Here is an 18,011-nt window from a genome sequence, read left to right as displayed (position 1 = left end):
AGGAGAGAGAAAAAGAAAACCTTTGTCTTGCTGTCAGGAGTGGGCTTTTCTAATTTTTAGCAATGAAAAACACTTTGATGCAAGGACGAAGGAATTCTTTTGTTTCTATGATACAAAAAATGAGACACCAGTTAATTCACTCTGACTGTGAGGATTTGGGGATTTTTTTTTAAACATTTAGTTTGTATAAAGCTTTTTTTTCTACTCATGAATACATTCCCTGTTTGAAGGTGCGTATGGTAGAAATTTACTCTTTTATCTTGATCTACCAGCATGGAATAAATACTGCTGCTTTCCCTTTCTTGAGAACTAGACATAATCTTTCAAAACAACGTGAAGGTATAGCTAATGAAAAGCTGTGCTGTTAGAAAATTTCTAAGAACAACGTTTGTTTTGAAGGTAAAAAGTGTGAGACTGTTTTCTGCATGCTGCTTAATTTTCAATAATGCTATGATCCAGCACTGGATCAGTGTCAGTCAGTGTCCCTGGAGTTACTGGGCAAACATGAAATAAGAGTGGAGAGAAGTCAACATCTACATTATAAATTGCAGGTTTGTTGTGATAGGCGTTTCTTCTTTTAGTGCTGGACATATATGTTATTGGTAGCTCAGTACCATGCATATTTTCTTATCTCTTTTTCCAAAGAGTCTTAGTTAAAATAATATTTTACTAAAAAAGATAATTGGAAAGCTGAGAACAAAGTGATGAGACAAAACACATCATGCTGCTATGCAAATACAGCTATTTGAAATATTTTGTCTCTTGACTGAAGAATTCATGGGAAGCAGCGGAGGAAAATAGCTCCACATCTATAATGTGTGATTTAATTGAAGTTATGAAAGGTACTGGCCTGGGCTGATGGATTCCAGTACACTTAGTATAAGAAATCATCTGCTTGATTGAAAGCTGCAAATAGTAATTTGGAGAGCATAGATGGAACAACATGCTGTTGCTAAGCTACCAGAATTTTTATGACCTGCTCTTTATTTACTTCACAAAAGTAGAGCAAATGAGACTATATTTTAAGAATCTATATTTCAAAACCCACTATGGAATTCAGAAATCTGGTGATCTTGCCTGAAAATAAGTTTTGGTGGCTTATTATTTTAGTGTCTTAAGTTCAGATATGATGCGCCTTGTTGATGCTTCTTGTGGTACTTCCTATTCAGTTGTGAACAAGTAGGTCTTTGTTTAAAAGAAGTTGTTCTTTTGACATAGTTATCATCATTGCATCCTCTGCCAGTTTTTCACAAACCTCTGACTTGGATAAGCCTTGGGGGAAAACACTTAGTAGTTTTCTGATTTAAATTGTTGTCTTACTGGTTAAGTGTTAAGAAACTGAATGACTTAGAATGTTTTCTTTCCCCTGAAGGAGACAGGAGAAGACAGTGAATTCTCTTGGCTTTCTTTAAAGTTATGTTTTTCTAAGAAAATGCATAATACTAGCCCAGCTTTTGTAAAGAGTTGAGAGAAGCTGAAAGGGCAGAGAAAGCTGGTGTAACTCCTGTATGTTATTGTTACCGGTGTCTTTAATGTACGAACCTAGGCTGTGAATATCAAATCTATTTGCCTTTTTCAGTTCTATGACTTGTAACAGTGATACAGTTTTATTTTAAAGGGATAACATTCTGATCTGTTTTCTCTTCTGGCAGCCTCCAAAGGTAAAATGCTTGACAAGAATCTGGCATCCGAACATTACAGAGATGGGAGAAATCTGCTTAAGGTAGCAATAGCATTCTGGTTTTTTAAGCTTGGAGGTTTATCTGTGTCATAAAACACTGTATGCTGTATGTAATTTTCATGCCAGTATTTTTTTCAACAGATTATGCAGATCAGTGGCATGTGACTCTTAGGAACTTAGAAATCTACTGAAAATATTGTCCTTTCTGTGTATTGGAGACCATGTAGAGCCTGGCTTTTCAGGTTCAGACTTAAGGTTTTGTTCTACTTGGGGTAAAAATGTGAACTCCAATGTAAAAAAAATCCACAACCAAACCCAAAAACAAACCGTAGTTGGTTTTTTTTCCTCCCTCCATAAATGAAGTCCTCAGGCCCTGAGAGGGTTTACTTGTTTAGTGCCTGAATGTGTTAAGTGCTTGGAAACCATTTATATTTCAAAAAGGAAGGAAAAAGTGTTCCTTAAACTTTAACTAACTATTCTATATTTGCCATTTGTTTATTTTAACATTTACTATCCACTATAAGACACGTGCCAGTTATAACAAAACGGAGTTGGAGTGGAAATCAAGATATGAAGCCTGAGAGCTAAGCTTCACCAAAGTGAGAGGCTTATGTTGCTGGGTGGTTTTGCTTGATAATAAATGTTTCCTCTCCAATATCAGTTTCTGCCACTTTGTTGTTTCAGGTTTTCATCATGGGTACCTGATGGTTAAAGTGACCATAAAGGAAACATAAACAGAAGTGAGAAGCATGACTGTCATTTTTCAAGTTAATGGGACATAAAAGAAAAAGTAGATGAAGCAGAAGCAATGAATATAAGTGAGACTGAAAGCTGTTCTGAAAATCCAGAACAGTTGCCACCATTGGTAGCAAATTAGCACTTAAAAAAAAGCTAAATTTTTCATCTATATTTAAAATCATTTTAGGGCTTTATTCAAGGTACTAGTGAAAATGAAGTTGTTACAGGGCAATCTGTCACACTTCGTAGACAAGTCAGGCTCATCAGCTGATAACAACTAAAGAGCTGGTATCAGGGCTTTTAGCCATAGTGGTCTATTCCAGGCTTCTGAGAAGCTCATATCATCAAAGGGTGATAGAAACGAGCCTGAAGAGGCTGCATTATGTTTCTGGTGCTCAATGGTCAGACTGCAGCAGGATTACAGGCAGCCAGGGATGGCATCTGTAGACTTTACCTCACTTGGGGATTGGAGGATGTAAAAGCACTAGAAACACATACTAAATCCTCTGAGACTACCTAAAAATCTGGTTGTCCACAGTTACTTGGAGCTGGTGATACAGGAAGGTTGTTTTCATAAATATGTATTGCTACTTTTAGCAATTTCCAGACCTCTAGTGTTTCTCAGTGCCTCCTAGGACTGTTGCATTTTACACAGCTGAACTTGTCACCTGACATTAGGGAGGCTGATTTGAGAATCATGTTTTTACAGTGTAAATTCCACCAGAGTCCTTGTGGCTTAGTCAGTGGAGAAAGTTTAGATGCGTTGAGTCAAATAGTGCAGGTAAAGGAATGAATAAGTGAGCTGTTTGGAACCAGGGAACAGAAAACACTAGACACCAAATGATAGCTGAAAATTTAAGCTCTGACTACAGTGCAGCATCTTCTGAGGTTAAATAAAGCCTCACATTCTTGAGGATATTTCACTGTTTATTGTCTTTAATGGGTTTTAATTATCAAAGATGAACATAGTGTTGGAACATCATAATTCTAATGAAGTGAAGTCAGTTTTTTGACTGCACTGAAATGTCAGCTTTATTTGATTGTGAGATACTTTACCATAGCAAACCTTTGAAATGTCTTACCATTTAGATGGAAGAACTAAAATAACTAAGATTGCTCTATGCCTGTTATAATGGAGAATGTACTCTATATATAGTACCTGCAATCAACTTATACAAGAGTCTCCACATTAAAATAGCTTCAGTTATTTTTAAAAGCAGAAAAAAAATCCTTATCAGTATTTTTCCAACTGTCTCTTACTAAACATACCTCATGCTATGGTATGTGTTGGTTTGGTAGTCATCCCTGAATTAAAACATACCAACTTACTAAACTTGTCAAGTGTAATAGTTTTGGGCAGGAAAAGTGTTGTTTCTCTGTGCTTTATGGATTGCAGTTACTCTGTACCACGTTATTAATGGACCATATTAATTAGGTCTGGACCATACTTGTGGATGTTACCTCCACTGCACATGTGGGTAGAAAACAAAGATACCTAGAAAGGATATGCATGCTTACTACATATACCAGTTGACTACTTTTTTGACAATGTGTAATGCATGTCACTGACTATTTTTCTTTTTCACCCTGTTGATGTGATCTGAGGTGTGGGGGTTTTTTTCCCTCCTTGACCCCATAAGCTTTTAGAATAGTTTAATCACTTGGAAATTTCACTGCTTTTCTGCATGTGGTGAGGTGGTCAAGTGTTGTTGGATGTGTCTTTGTCAGTAATAGGCATTTAGTTAAGGTTTGGTCGCTTTATGATGCAATAATAAAGGGTGCTGAATGGAGAAGTGTTTGAAGACTGATTAATTGTATCATCTAGTATAGCTCAGTGTTGCAATTTCTCCAGTTAAAAAAGCTGATTAAGTTGATTGCTTATTTCTGTTCCCCAGTGCTGTTCCCAGTCTCCTCAGCTGTGCTAATGTGGAAACAAAAAGCTCTTTAGAAATACTTTCTACACCAGTTTCTCCACTCATCCAGTCTATAGCGTGGCTCCAGAATGGTTGTGCTGGTGGTACTGGGGTGATCAGGGAGATGGGCAGCAGGAGGTGAGCAAGAGAATAACCCCTATAATGTGTCCCTGTCAGCAGAGGGTTTCTGAAGTGGATTTACAGCTCTTTAATTCAAAGTTACCTTGAATGATACTTTCTGTTGGTAAAAGGAAGGCAGAAGTTTTGTTGGAATTGGCATTTTATGTTGATAAATGTGTTGATCTGAGATCTTTACATAAAGCAGTTTTTCTCCAGGACTGATCTCCCAATTACAGTAATTTTTTAGTCACTTGAGCTGTAAATCATGTCAGCTGGAGTTTCAGAAAGTTTTAAACTTGCTAGAGCCATGCAGTTCCCAGTTCAGTAGATGTTTTTGCAAGATCTATTTAGGATGCTGTGTATTTAAAAATAAAAAAATTCCTCAAAGCTTTTCTCCATTCAGGGATTACAGAATGAAAAGATATTTGTGGAAATGAAAGCTGAGCAGCTGGCTGGTCACATCAGTGGCTGTTTTTATAGCTTCAAAAATAGTGATTTTGCAGTCTTCCCATAGGAACTCAGGTATAAGGATTTGAAATCATATTCTGGGAGGTCTCCTTAGATACAAACACCAGATGTTAAGGTGTGGTTATCAGTTCCAGTCCCCCCGATGACTGAGGACACACTCGGCTTTTCTGACACTACTACAGCTGAAGACAAAGCAAATGGAAATATTGTTTTACTGTTCTTCCCTGTTCCTGGTGAAGTTCCTCAAGTGACAAACTCCTGCTTGTGCCACAGCACTCCTGCTCCTGTCAGCCCTGCTGCTTCTTCCCCAAGGCATGCACTCACCAGCTTTAGTAATTTGAAATGCTGCAGAAATTGTACAGTTGGTTTACCCCTCTCTTTACTTTTGCAAATTAATTCTCGAGCATCACAAGGGAAGCTTCTGAATGTTTATTCAATCTAAATAATGCTAGATGAGCTTTCTGGCAGTTCTGTATGAGACAGCAAAGTTCTGGCAATTTTAGAATAGTCACTTCAAGTAAACAGTTTCTTCTGCCCATCAGGTGTCTTGAAACCCTGGTAGAACAGGTGGCTTTTGTGCTGTATCTGGCAGCTTGTCAAAGGCAGCCTCTTCAAGCATTGAGTGGGTGAGAAACTCTGCTGGTTGTGCCATTTGAGAACTTCCTAGTAGCCCAGGTCCCCTATGGCAGCAGGACCTGTGGATGACATGTCTTTGAACAGAAGCTACAGGCAGATGCTTGTTCATTCAATAAACTGGTTCATGATGTGTTTTGTGTATTTCTACTCATTTAGGTGTTCATTCTGCAGTGTGCATGATGCTCTGAGAACACATCACCGTTCAGACCTCTGAACTCTCTGGTAGTTATTTCTAGGTCACCCACATAGAGAGCATGAGATAGGGTTTCTCTAGACAGCCTGTGCTGGGAAAAGGTTTGCTTAGGGGCCTAATGATCATTCCCAATCTGTAGGAAGAAAAAGGATGCTGCTCTAAAAATGAATTATAACAGCAAATGAGAAATATTAGCCAAAGGTACACTTACCTATCTTCATAGCTTTTCTGTCAGAGCTCTATGAGAGCTATGAGTGTCTCCAAGTCCTGGCTGCTGGTGTCTCCAGCTGGAGATGTGCCGAGAGAGCTCTGAGGCTTTGGGAAGCTGGAGGGGTGTTAGTGAGGCTTAGCTGATGTGCTCAGGCACTTTGGGCTCTATCAGTGGATATTTTTATGATTTTATTGTGTATTAACTTACTCCTCGCTTTTAAGTTCAGTGAGATATATAAAGAGCCAAAGGGAAGTATTGTAGCACAATTTTATGAACAGACAGAAAGCAAGCTAAAAAAAGTCTGTTATTTGATCAAAATCTGAAAATCCTGGCTCTTGCCTGTTCAGCAGCATTGTTGCTTTTACTTTAATACAAACAAAAATCTCAGCCACAAGATGTTATTTTTAATGTTCTTGAAATCAGTTTTGAGCTGCACTAGTGGTAATGGCATATTTTATCTTTTTTTAAAGGTACAGAGATGAGATTAGAAGCACAGTTAAGATGGAATAGTCTTGTCCAGTATGATCATCCTGTTCCTAGCCTCTCTACATTGAACAAGGAGTAATGCTAGTTGTAGTATATTTCCTTGGATTAGAAACTTGATGCATTCAATAAATAACTATGGATAGCCTGTACGGTCCAATCATCTACTGTAATTTAAAAATGACTTGATACAAATCATCCTGAAAGTTGGTAAAACCTAATAGTTTAAGACTATTTCATTTTAACCCTATCATTTCAGTAGTAGAAGCTGCTGGTGGTGATGAATTTTCATGCTTTGCTACTTAGCTGTATTTTCCAGTTTTAGAGTACTTAACAGAGGAAGATGTGACTGTGAAATGATGCTTCAAGTAGTTTTCTAGACCTTCTCATTCAGATTATTACTTTTTTCATGAATGTGAGCAAGACTTCAGCTTATTTCTCAATTATGCTCTAATCTCCAATATTTTTACTTCTCATAACTGCTGATGTTTTGACCTGAAAGGTCCAGAAATGCCTAACCAGCTGAATACAACTCAATGATTTCAACTTGTAAATAGGTCAACAGCTTCACTGGACTTACTATCTGGCATAATATGCAGGTCATATAAAATTTCTGTACAGTATGTGTGTATGTAGGACAGTCTGTATCTTAATTATATTAATATTCATATATATTTATATTAAAATTCAAGAGCATGTATTATAGTTTATAAGGAACTTTTTCCTCCTGTAAGCAATCTCTCTTGCCCAGAGTAGTCTTCATCGTGATTTCCAGTTGGGGATGTATGGTGTTGAGTTTGTTTGTAAGGCCTTAAAACATTCTCTGTGCAATATAGCTCACCTGCTGGAAGAGGACTGTAAGACCCTACTGCTAGACTGTCCTGTGCTGTGTCCCTGGAGGCTTGAACTGCATCTGTTCATGAACAGATGGCTGTTGCAGAACCTTCTTGAGCAGACAGGCCAGAACTTTTTCACTTTCCTATCCCTGCTTTTAAGAAGCTGAAGTCTACTCACAGAAGAGAGGATGATAATCCTCTTGCAAATTAGTTATCTCACCAAAAATACCCTTTTTTGGATGGAAATGTGCAGATTTGGTGAAAGGTTATTCTGTAAGCCTGTCTCTTTACCAAAGATGAACGTGTTATAAACTGGAGTGCATGTGTCTTGTGTGCTCAGGGGAAAACAAAGGTTTGATGTTGAGACTGTGTCACAAGGATTTCTGTCACATTTACTGTGGTTGATGAAAATAATTCAGGTTTTTTGACAAATGTTGAGCTCAGATTTGGATATCTGTAATGACATTATGTAGAATATAATTCTAAGAAGACATAACAATTCTTGTGCTTTAAAATCCCAGTACCTAGATATAGTGCAAGAGGTAATTATGTTGCAATTACTTCCTAAGTTCTTAATGTCTTCTGAGAAGATTTCTGACAAAGGTTGTTTAAGTAGACGTTGCACTGTATAATATGTGTGTCTCTTTTCCAGTTTATTGAGAGAACATTCAATTGATGGCACTGGCTGGGCTCCAACTAGAACATTAAAGGTACTATTTCCTTTTAGATATGTACATCGGACTAGATATATCTTTTAAAATACTTTTACGGACTTGGAAAGAGACAAATAATGCTGTTTGCTCCAGAAACAACTGGGTTTTTGTCTTTCTACAAGTGTTGGTGGCAGTACTGAAAGAAGTACAGTGGTAACTGATTATAGAAATGTTTGCTGGTTTTAGCATAACTGCACAAATACTGCTTTGACTGATAAAAGGTTTTGTAGGCGTTATGACTGCAGGTGACCCTGAGAAACCATGCTTGGTAAGGGTGGTCTGCTTTTTTTTTACCCAGGCAACAAATACAAGAGCATGATCTGAGCAGGACTAAGAGTAATCCATAACCCTTGTAATTTCCATTGTATTGACATTCCTGATAAATGAATAGTCCGTCTTTCCCCCCACCTCCTCTGACTAGAGGAACTTGGAAAAGTGGGAGGCAAGTTGCATTTGGGAGAAATGCCATGTGCAACACAGAGTGTAGTTACTGCATTGTCTTGAATTCTGTTTCATCCCCAGTGTTCAAAGGAGGGAGCAGCACAGCTGCACTTAGGTATTGCATAAAGCAGGGCCTCTTGGCGGTTTTAGTCACTCCAGTAGGGAACTGCCTCTTCCCTTGCCTCAAATGTCATTTTACCTAAGTCACTAAAATGTAAGTGAAATCTGGCCCTTGTAAATTTGCTGGTAGTTGTGCCACTGTGATTGCAGAATGACTTGAGAGGTTGGTCCCACCACAGCTGGGCACTGTTGACAAATTCAGAGTCATGGCTCTTGTATGAAATATTCTTAGGGAGATTGTCACAAAGGACATGTGCTTCAGCGCAGTGACTGCTCTTGTCTTGCTATGGGAAGCGGTTGGTTGTCCATTACTGATACATGATGTTGCTGCCAGAAGAGTCTTGCGAGCACTGAGCAATAATCTCCCTTTTGCTTTTACCAGGAACCCTGTCAGAATTGGTTCTTAAAGAATCTTACACTAGGTAGATAAAGGGTATACATGTCAGGTGTTTGTTTCTTTTCAAAAGGCAAAGTGAAAATGAGTTTTATCTAATACTTGATTTCCTTTTTGGCACTATGAATGAGATCTGTGATGTTCTTCATCTGTAAAATCTCTTCATGAGGATCTGACTTTCTGGAAAGTGAAGCAGAATCAGTGCGTGTTGTTTTGTGGGTTTTCTTGAAAGCCCTTTCCCTATTTTTTTTCCATCAGCTAGTATGATTTTGTTTTGCCCCTAGTGTTTCTGTTTTCATATTAGATTAAATCAAGACACTGACAGGGTAATTAAGTTAACTAGTTCTGTTCCTGTCCCTGTATTTCATTCCCAGAGAAAGTTTTTGGACTACAAATTTTAAGCTTCAGCCAATAGAAAATGAGCACACCAATATTGCAAGTGGACAAGAATGTACATATATCTTTATCTGCTCTCCTAGTTTTGTTCATGGTATCTTTCTTACAGAGATTAAAATACTGCAGCATTTTGAAGAGTTTGGGTGGGAATAACTGTTGACATGCATACTTCCTATCCTCATGGTTATGAGGAAGTTATGATAGAAGATGTGTATTAATCTTCATTTCCGTTTTATTCTTGCATCAGTTTGCTAATTGCATGTGATTAATTTCATAGATTAAACATCCTGGAATCTCAACTACCAGGAGACTCAAATTACTGAATAATATGAGGCATTTTAGGGTGTTTTTACCTCCAATAAGTTAGAGGGAAAAATCTCTATGACCCCAAACAAAAAAAATACCCAAAAACCAAAAACCAAAACCAAAAAAACAACCAGGAATTTTGTCTCTGGGTGTTGATATGAAAGATTCAGCAAAAGAAAAGGAAATAGTAGCTTAACTTTAAAAAACAAACAAACAAAAAAAACAACCCCCAACACCCCCCCTCCCCCCGCCAACAATATCCAGTATCTCCCTTGGATTTTGTTTTTTCCCCATGGGCATTAAAGCACCACAACTGCAAGCGCACATTTATAGCTTTGAAAAAAACAACCCCAAATTGCAGTTTTCATTCCTTACTTTTTGTCTTCAGAGTCTCCATTTTAAATATGCAATTTCAGTAAGTGTTCTCTCACTTGTCATGTTGTCACTTCATGTGATTTGAAGTGTCATCACAAAAAATAAGTACCACATGTTGGTCCTAACTTCAAAGTTGTGCCTCTGTAGAAATGCTGTTGTTACACTGTGCCTCTAGTACAAAAGGATGTTAAAAAAAATAAAGAAGAAATAGCCATTGGGGATGCCAGTAAGCTGCAAGCACTATTCCCCAAATAGTGTTTTTACTTGGGATACATGTTGTAATTAGATAACTAGCATCTGGAGTGAGTCTGTTCTTTGTTAAAGATATTGTTCATCCATTCCAAGTGTGTTCTTTGAAAAGACTAATAAACATGGGAAAGGTGAGTCTTGGTCAGAGCCAGTGTTCCTGATGGCTACTCAATCAGGTGCTATTTCAGATCTTTGGCTGACTGTCACCTGTGAAGCTTTATGCATGCTGTCTTCTGTGTTTTGAAGCTTGATTAGTGTCCAAGTGCTTAGATTCCTGGCTACACACTTCTGAGATTGAAAATATGGAATTGTGGTGGTTTATTGACAGTGTGGCCACACAGTCAAGTTATTTGTGTATTAATAATTGTGGTAGGTTCACGTTAACTATAGACCACAGAATTAATGAAACAGTGAGTGACTGGAAGCAAATGAGCCATGAGATGTGACCCAGGTTACTTTTTCTCTCTTAACACACCACCTGCACCCGCTAATCCAGCCTTCCTGAATCCTTTGTTTCCAACATTTGGACACCATGGTTTGGAGAACCTGCTCATCTCTACAAGTGGAATATGCTTGTAGATGTAAATATGTGAATTTGCACAGTAGCACTATGGGTAGTATCTGGTCTTGGCCAATGATGGACTTGAAAGTCAGTATTTTATATTTCACTCATCAATAATATGAAGGCAACTCGGTTTTCTGGAGGAATAGTACCCAAATTTGTCCAATAAAGCACTCTGCAACACTGCTAAAATACTTGAGAATGGGGATGTACTGTATCTCTGACAAATTCAGGCATTACTGATGCAGTTGTTCTGAGTGCATTAGTAAAACCATTCAAATAAATAACACAAAACCTCCAAAGCCACATGCACAAACCAGCTCTGCTGTATGCTACTGCATGCTTGCATGTTATGTGCTTAACCTTTTAAAAGGGGCTTAAGTTTTAGAAGTTTTAGATTTTGTCTCATCTTCTGTATCCTTGTGGGGGCAGCAGAGGTCTTCAATGAAAAATCCTTCAAAATAAACTGCCGTGACCTTTTTAACACTTTCTTTAGTATCAAATGGGTAGAAATTTGAAGATGCATTTAAATTATGCCTTTTAATTTTCTGAAATAAAAATTTAAATCTTCTAAGTACTCTGTAAAAGTTATCTGATAAAATGTATTTTAACAGCATAGAGAATTCTTAAAGGGGGGGAGCTAACTCAGTTTTGTCTTCTAGTGTTTTGTTGCACTCAGTGTCATCTTATCCATGATTGAATTCTCTTGTAAGTTACTAAGTCCTGAGCATTACCTTTTTTTTCACTTCTTCCTGCTACTGAACATGTTTCCATGGACCACTGTGAAAAGTAGCCAGTGTACTAGTGAAGGCACTAAACAATATGTTATTTCTGAATTCCTGTGTTAAATGATTTTTAAATCAGGTTAGAAAGAAAGTTGGGCTTTAATCATGAAACAGATCATTAGTAGGTTAATGTTTTAAAACAATCTATATATACTTTTAAAATTACCATTGATGTGATTGTACACATTTTCTTTATCCGTAGAAGCACTCCTGAACCCTAAATGCTTAGATAATTTCTGGTAGCAGTTTGGCCCACAGACTGGATTGTGTAAAAACTGATGCAGTGCTTTCTAACTGATCTTTGTGTGTTCTTTTACTTCTTTATAGCTAGGTATGAGTTAGCAACAGGAGCTTATTTACTTTTCAGTCTCTGTTCTGTTATGTTCTGCATCATTTTCTTCCATGCTTATTTCCTCTCTAAAACAGTATTCATAAAGCTGAGGACTGCTGGAGTTATTTTGGGCCTCTGCTCAGACTGTCTGAACTTGCTTTTCTCCTGCTTCTAGGTCTGATAGTCAAAATCAAAGTTTTCCAGGCAGAAAGCAAATAGATGGTTTGAATTCCATTCTGTTCGCAGATTTCAATGTCTCTGGAGATAACACCTTCTAAATACCTAGTATTAAATAACGCTGTTGCTCTGATACCCTACTTCTTCCCCCTCAATAGTTCCAATTTCAAACTCAAAAGTGCTTCAGTAGCTCCTGTTAGTCTTCAGTGTGCACTTTCTTGTACCTTATTTGTCATGAGTATCATCTGCCTAGTTAAGATGGGCCTCCCTAGTATTCATCTTAGAGGTCTTTCTCCAAACTTAATGATTCTATTCTATTCATCAGGTTTCTCCAAAATGCTTGTTTTCACTTTGCTATAAAATTATCTTGGGTGATTGATTTTCAAGACATAAAGGAAAAAGTGGATCTGTGTATTGTGATTGCCTAATTGGTTCTAAAAGTCAATCTGTTCCTTCTGCAATTATCTCTAATAAACTACAACTGGAAATTGGTCAGTGACTGCTTTATGAACCATAAAAATAATCAAAGCACACTTGTGCAACTGGGCTGACTGTCTCTGGAGGGCTGAGCATAGTAATGTTAAAACCAGTATTTTAAAATGTATGATGAATATTCACAAGGAATATTTGGTCCTGTTTTTTGTAACCCTGTTCTGATAGAGCTACAGTTGGTCTCAGATAATTGGAGAACTATTTTCTGTAGGATTTTGATGTTTACTGGTAAGGTGTGTATGCATTTCAGTTCTTTAAAATATCTCAATAAAGAGCTGGTTTTTTTGTTATTTTCACGTTATTGCTGTCAGGAAAAACAGGAGCAGGTATGGGAAACATTAAGGTAGTCTTAAACTATAGATATGCAGACAGCTTTTTATACCCGCTTATAGGAAAACAGTATTTTTTCAGGAATTCGTTTCCCATAACTTTAGAAACTAGGTTAAGAAATACCTGTCTGTGCTATTAGATTAATCTCAAAGGAATTGGCTCGTTTACAATAAACTATTGCTATTTGGAGTTTATCCTTAAGAGGCTTGCTTATTAGTGTTTAATGCTAAATGGGAAAATACACCCTATTTGTTGCATTGGTTCTGCTGTTGTCTTTAGGTAGTAAAATTACTTTATTTGAAATCATGCAAATATCAAACTGTAATCTCTTAGAGAAATAAATCAGAAGGTCTTGACTTCATTTTTCCAGTTACGTTTACCTCAATGTTTAAGCATAGACCCGAGTAGTTTTAAAGGCTTTGGTGTAAGCACAAAACTTTCATTCATTGTCTTAATGAAAATAGGTGGTCTGCTGTCAAAATTATGTGTAATTAGTGTAGAGGAGTATTTTAAACAGAGAATAACTGTCCCTGTCTTCAGGATGAACAGAAAAAAGTGCACCTGTATGTTCTGTGTTGTTCTCATTAATTTTTCCTGCTTATACTGTTTTTCTCAGCCAGCACTATGGTAGCATTGTTCTGCTATTGATTTACTCAAGTCCTATTTTGGAATGGGTCTTTGTACTGTATGTAGAAATGTCAAAGCATGTGCTTGTAAAAGCTGCCTTCCTGGATGGAATATGTTTGTCCCCCATACTGGTAAAGTAAGGAGGAGAAAGTCATCAAAAGAGGAAAGCTAAAGGCTTCATGGCAGTGGCAAAGAGCACAAATGCTAGCTCTTATAGCACAGGAGGAGAACTTACAGCATAGCTTGGCAAAGAGTTTCTTGATCTGATATGAATTTTACATTCATCTCCTGGGATGTTCTTGGTCATGATCACCAAGGGTACAAAACTGAGCACCTGAGAAATTGTATGTGTGATCTTAAGGGGGAGATGAACCCTGTCAAGGTGTCTGTCTTCTCATGGTATAGACCAGTACAGAGTCTCTGAGCACTGGGGAGAAACAAATTGCCCTGTGTGTGGTTACAATCATTCACTGCATACAGGTTTCAAATACAGCAGAAGAATACCTGTTTTTTCAGGTTGTGTGCCTTCACCTGTCTTCCCTGGTATCATACAAGAATTGAGTCAGGTGGGTGTTGTTTCAGGCAATGTGTCCTTGCCTCCTGCACTGTTGCCCACTTAAAGACTTTTTATACCACCTTATTCCTCCTTGTTGCCCTTTCCAAGAGGCATGGTGGTGCCTGTCACCCAAGCCTGCTCCCCGCCTGGAGAAGTGTTCAGCACAGTGGGAGGGAAGGAGTGGAGTGTGTTTAATTCTGTGCCTGCAGCAGCTATTCCAGAAGGACACCCCAAATGAGCTGCCACCCAGGCATGTGGGGTTTTTTTTGTGTCTGAGGAGCAAGACATGCAGAATAACTTTCTTGGAGTCCTCACGTCCTCAGCCATGCTGTGCTTGACTGGCTGTAGATTTTATGGGTGACCTTCTGACTGAAACACTGTTCAGAGAAGGACTGTGCCTGCTCATCTCAGTACTCTTTCTGGGTTCACACCCAGCTCATCCTCTTCATTTGCAGAGCTGCCTTCTTCCCTTACATGCAGAGAGCACTTGGCAGTCCAGTTCTATGTGTTGATCTTATGGAGTCTCCTAGGACCACATAGCACAATGTCTTCTGCTGCCAACACCTTTACTCTTTCCCACACTCAACAAAGTGAGTAACAAAACATCTGCTTGCAAGCAGATAGCTTTAGGGAAAGGCCACCAGAGCAGCAGCTCTACTGTAGCTTAACAGAAACAGGTCAGTGCAAGTGTTAGGTCTTATTCTTTATTCACTGAAGACTTATTCTTTATTTGCTGAAAGGGTGTGAGGTGAGCTGTGTGGGTCTTGATCAGAGGAATCTATGAAGGAGAGAAGAGCAAGCCTGTTGGCCATTGCATGTCCCTGAAGGTATGGGCACTGATCTGTTGCAAATGGCTTTGTCATAAATAACGTGGACTCCTTCAAAGCTATGTTCTGTTCTTGTCAGCGCAGCAGGAGCAGAACCCACAGTGCTGCTGCACAAAGTGCTGCTGCTGAAGAGAGCAAGACTGTTCTCCACACACGAATATATACACATGCACACATGTATGTATGTATATATAATCTTTCTAAACTACTTCTACTGAAAGCCTTATTCCCTGGCCACCCTAAAAATGCATACAGAAAAGTGATAGGCTTTTAGAGTCGAATGTGGGAGAAGTACAGGGGGGTTGCTGATGCTAGATGGCATGAGGAGCAGACTGACAGGGTGTCCCCAGATGTGTCCTTGAAGGGATTTTCTGAAGGGATAGGAGGAGTAGGCTTAAGGTACCCTCTTCTCTGTAGTCTCCTGTGTAATGATTCCAGGGTGTGGATAACTGAGCAAGAAGCATTATCATGTGCTCCCAATTAAAGATCTGTTTCAGATCCTCTGTAATGAGGTGGTTCGTGTCAAACCCTCCCCAACTGGCAGTTGTCCTGAGGCTTGAGAACAGGGCCTTTCTCTTTCATCTGCTATGATGATGTCTTCGGTTCTTCGTGATCTCCTAGTTATGAGATCAGTCACTACCTGATACTGCCACTGGATCCTGGTGCTCAAGAAGCTTTGGACCCACTTGCAACGTGTGTTTATGGCATTCCTTCCTCAGGGCCTAAGCTGCACACCTTGTATTTTCCGTTGCTGAAGGTGACATCAGCATTGCAGAAGATGGCTCTAGGGAAGCAGTGAAACACGAGGGGATAAATACAGAAGAAACTTTAATTCAGGGAGTACCAGCAGAAGGTAGAGGCAGGTACAGAGGAGAGAGGTTTTGAACTAGTAAAGAGGTATGTGAGGAACAACAAGAGAGTCACAACCATTTGAGGGCTGTTGGTTGTCAGCAAACATCAAAGGATGTGCACCACTTGTCTCTTTCCATAATGTAAGTAGTACTTCAAGGTGGTGTAGGAGCTCCCAGTGGTTCAGAGCCTTTTTTGGTATGGTTTGGAGGCTGGTGTCCTCTTTGTTGGTCCAGATCTCTACATCCCTGCTTGGTGCTGGAGGCCATGTGGCATGCATCTGCAACAGGATGTCTGGCCTGACTTCATCCAGAAGTTTGTTCTGCACACACAACTGCATTGACCCCATGGACAGTGGGGACAGGTAGAGATCCAGCTTCAAGGTGGCACTGCTGCTCTGAACCGAACACTGACCTCTTCATTGGTGCCCTGCTCGCTGTGCAAGCCCCTGGCCTGAGATGCTTCTCACAAGGGCTGTGCTGTCCATTGTGGCTCTGATTGGTACCAGGGACTGGGCAAAGCCTGTGTGTGTTCAGCGAAAACCAAGCAAGGGAGACTTAGTTGTCGTAGTCAAAGGGGTTTCTGAATGTCTTTGTTGATCACAATTTAGATAGGTATTTGTAGCTGTTGCCAAAGGCACAGCTTTACCACAATGTACCTTTCAATAGTTCAAGTCTCCCTCTGTAAAGGAAGTCATCTAAAGAAAAGTGCAGTGCAAAAGACTTAACGTTTCTTCGATACTTTTGCTCTCTAAAGTGCTTAAAATGTCCATTGTTACTGCTTTCATTTCTTTCCCTTTCTTCTCCACCTCTAAAAATTGAATAAGCAGCAGACAAAAAAACCTTCAGATCCAGTATTTGGTAAAGAGAAGTTATAAGCCACTGAATACAATCTTCTATGTAGATCTGACAGTATTCTATTTTTCTTAAAATAAGCTTCAGGAAGTTTTTGTGCAGGGGTGCATTGTGTTGTATTTTGATTTTATAAATCTGCTTTATCTGTTTTTATAAAGAGTGGTTTTATTTTTTCCCCTCTGTACATGCCCCAGACTGGTGAAAATACACAAATCAATGTCTTTTGTACAAACCTTTGCTTCATAAGACTTGCAAAAACTTTCTTTTTCTCTCTTTAATGGCTTCTGGCAAAGCTAAATCTTTCTTTTAAATAGAGTAGCTGTTATTACTAGCATGTTTTTAAAGACTGATTCAGTAAAACAGTGCAGTATATTAGTAAGTCTAATGAAACTATGTTTGTTTTCACCAAATTGTTGATTTCTGAATATGCATTTTTTTGTCAACTTTAATCAGTTGAGTAGACTGGTCTCCGGAGGGCGATCGCTTTAGTGTTTGTAATCACTATAGTGTAGTTCATTAAGAAGCTATCACAGAATTCCCCTGGGAACGAGTTATAAAAGATTATCTGCTTGCTCTGAAGTAACCTTGGGGACAAATGTCAAGGAGTCAGTAACAAAAGTAAGGGATTTTAGACAAGTGCTCCTGCACACTTGGCAATTCACAACTGTCTTGGTCTGGGAGAGGAACAGACTATAATTGTTCCTGTTTTCTTCCCTCTAGTATACTTGAGCATGGAAGAAATCGTTTTCCAGCCTTCCTTCTGTTTTTTGTGTTTGCTAATTGGAGCAGTTCATGCCATTTAAATTACCCAAAGCCCTCTAAGTAAACTACTGTTGTTGTGTTTGGGTGGGAAGCATGAGCTGGGATCGCAGGCACATGAGAATTGAGATGGCCTTTGAGATTGAAGAAAGCTGATGTTCTCTTCATTGCCTTATGCCAGGTGGAAACAGTGTTTTTACCTGCCACAGGAATTTTGTAAGATACTATAGCAGCCTTATATGCAAGATTAGAGAGGAGCTGGACAGGGAGAGGAAGTGTAAAAGAGAACATTTTATTTGGGAGAAGACTGCTAAGGAGGGAAGCAGGGGGTTTTGTAAGCTAAAAAGTGCCTACCATCTCTGGCATGAAGACATACTTTTTTTTAACCCCTTGGACCAGTGATAAGTTTTGTGTACTCAGTTACATTGTAATGATTGCAGACAGGTGGTTAGTCCCTGGGGGGGAAATCCAAAATGTTTGTGGAGGCATGTTGAGGAGGCAGAAAGAAGTCTAACAGAGCCTGGGTAAGGTAGGACTGGGTGGGATGAAGGGTGCTTGGTTTTCTGGGATGCAATGAAGAGAGAATGAA

The 18,011-nt window shown here is 39.0% G+C and overlaps 1 protein-coding gene across 3 annotated transcripts in view; it reads left to right on the top strand.

The window, feature by feature from the left end:
• UBE2F (ubiquitin conjugating enzyme E2 F (putative)) overlaps positions 1-18,011 on the top strand; it is an 84,310-nt gene that overhangs the window by 27,965 nt on the left and 38,334 nt on the right. For all 3 annotated transcript variants that reach the window (XM_049802233.1, XM_049802223.1, XM_049802215.1), the window contains 2 exons: positions 1,653-1,723; positions 7,932-7,989. In XM_049802233.1, coding sequence (XP_049658190.1) covers positions 1,653-1,723; positions 7,932-7,989 — 129 coding nt within the window. The remainder of the gene's footprint in view (positions 1-1,652; positions 1,724-7,931; positions 7,990-18,011) is intronic.

The sequence above is a fragment of the Accipiter gentilis genome, chromosome 1 (assembly GCF_929443795.1).
Source record: "Accipiter gentilis chromosome 1, bAccGen1.1, whole genome shotgun sequence".
Lineage (NCBI taxonomy): Eukaryota > Metazoa > Chordata > Aves > Accipitriformes > Accipitridae > Astur > Astur gentilis.
This window is presented reverse-complemented; position numbering and strand designations above follow the sequence as displayed.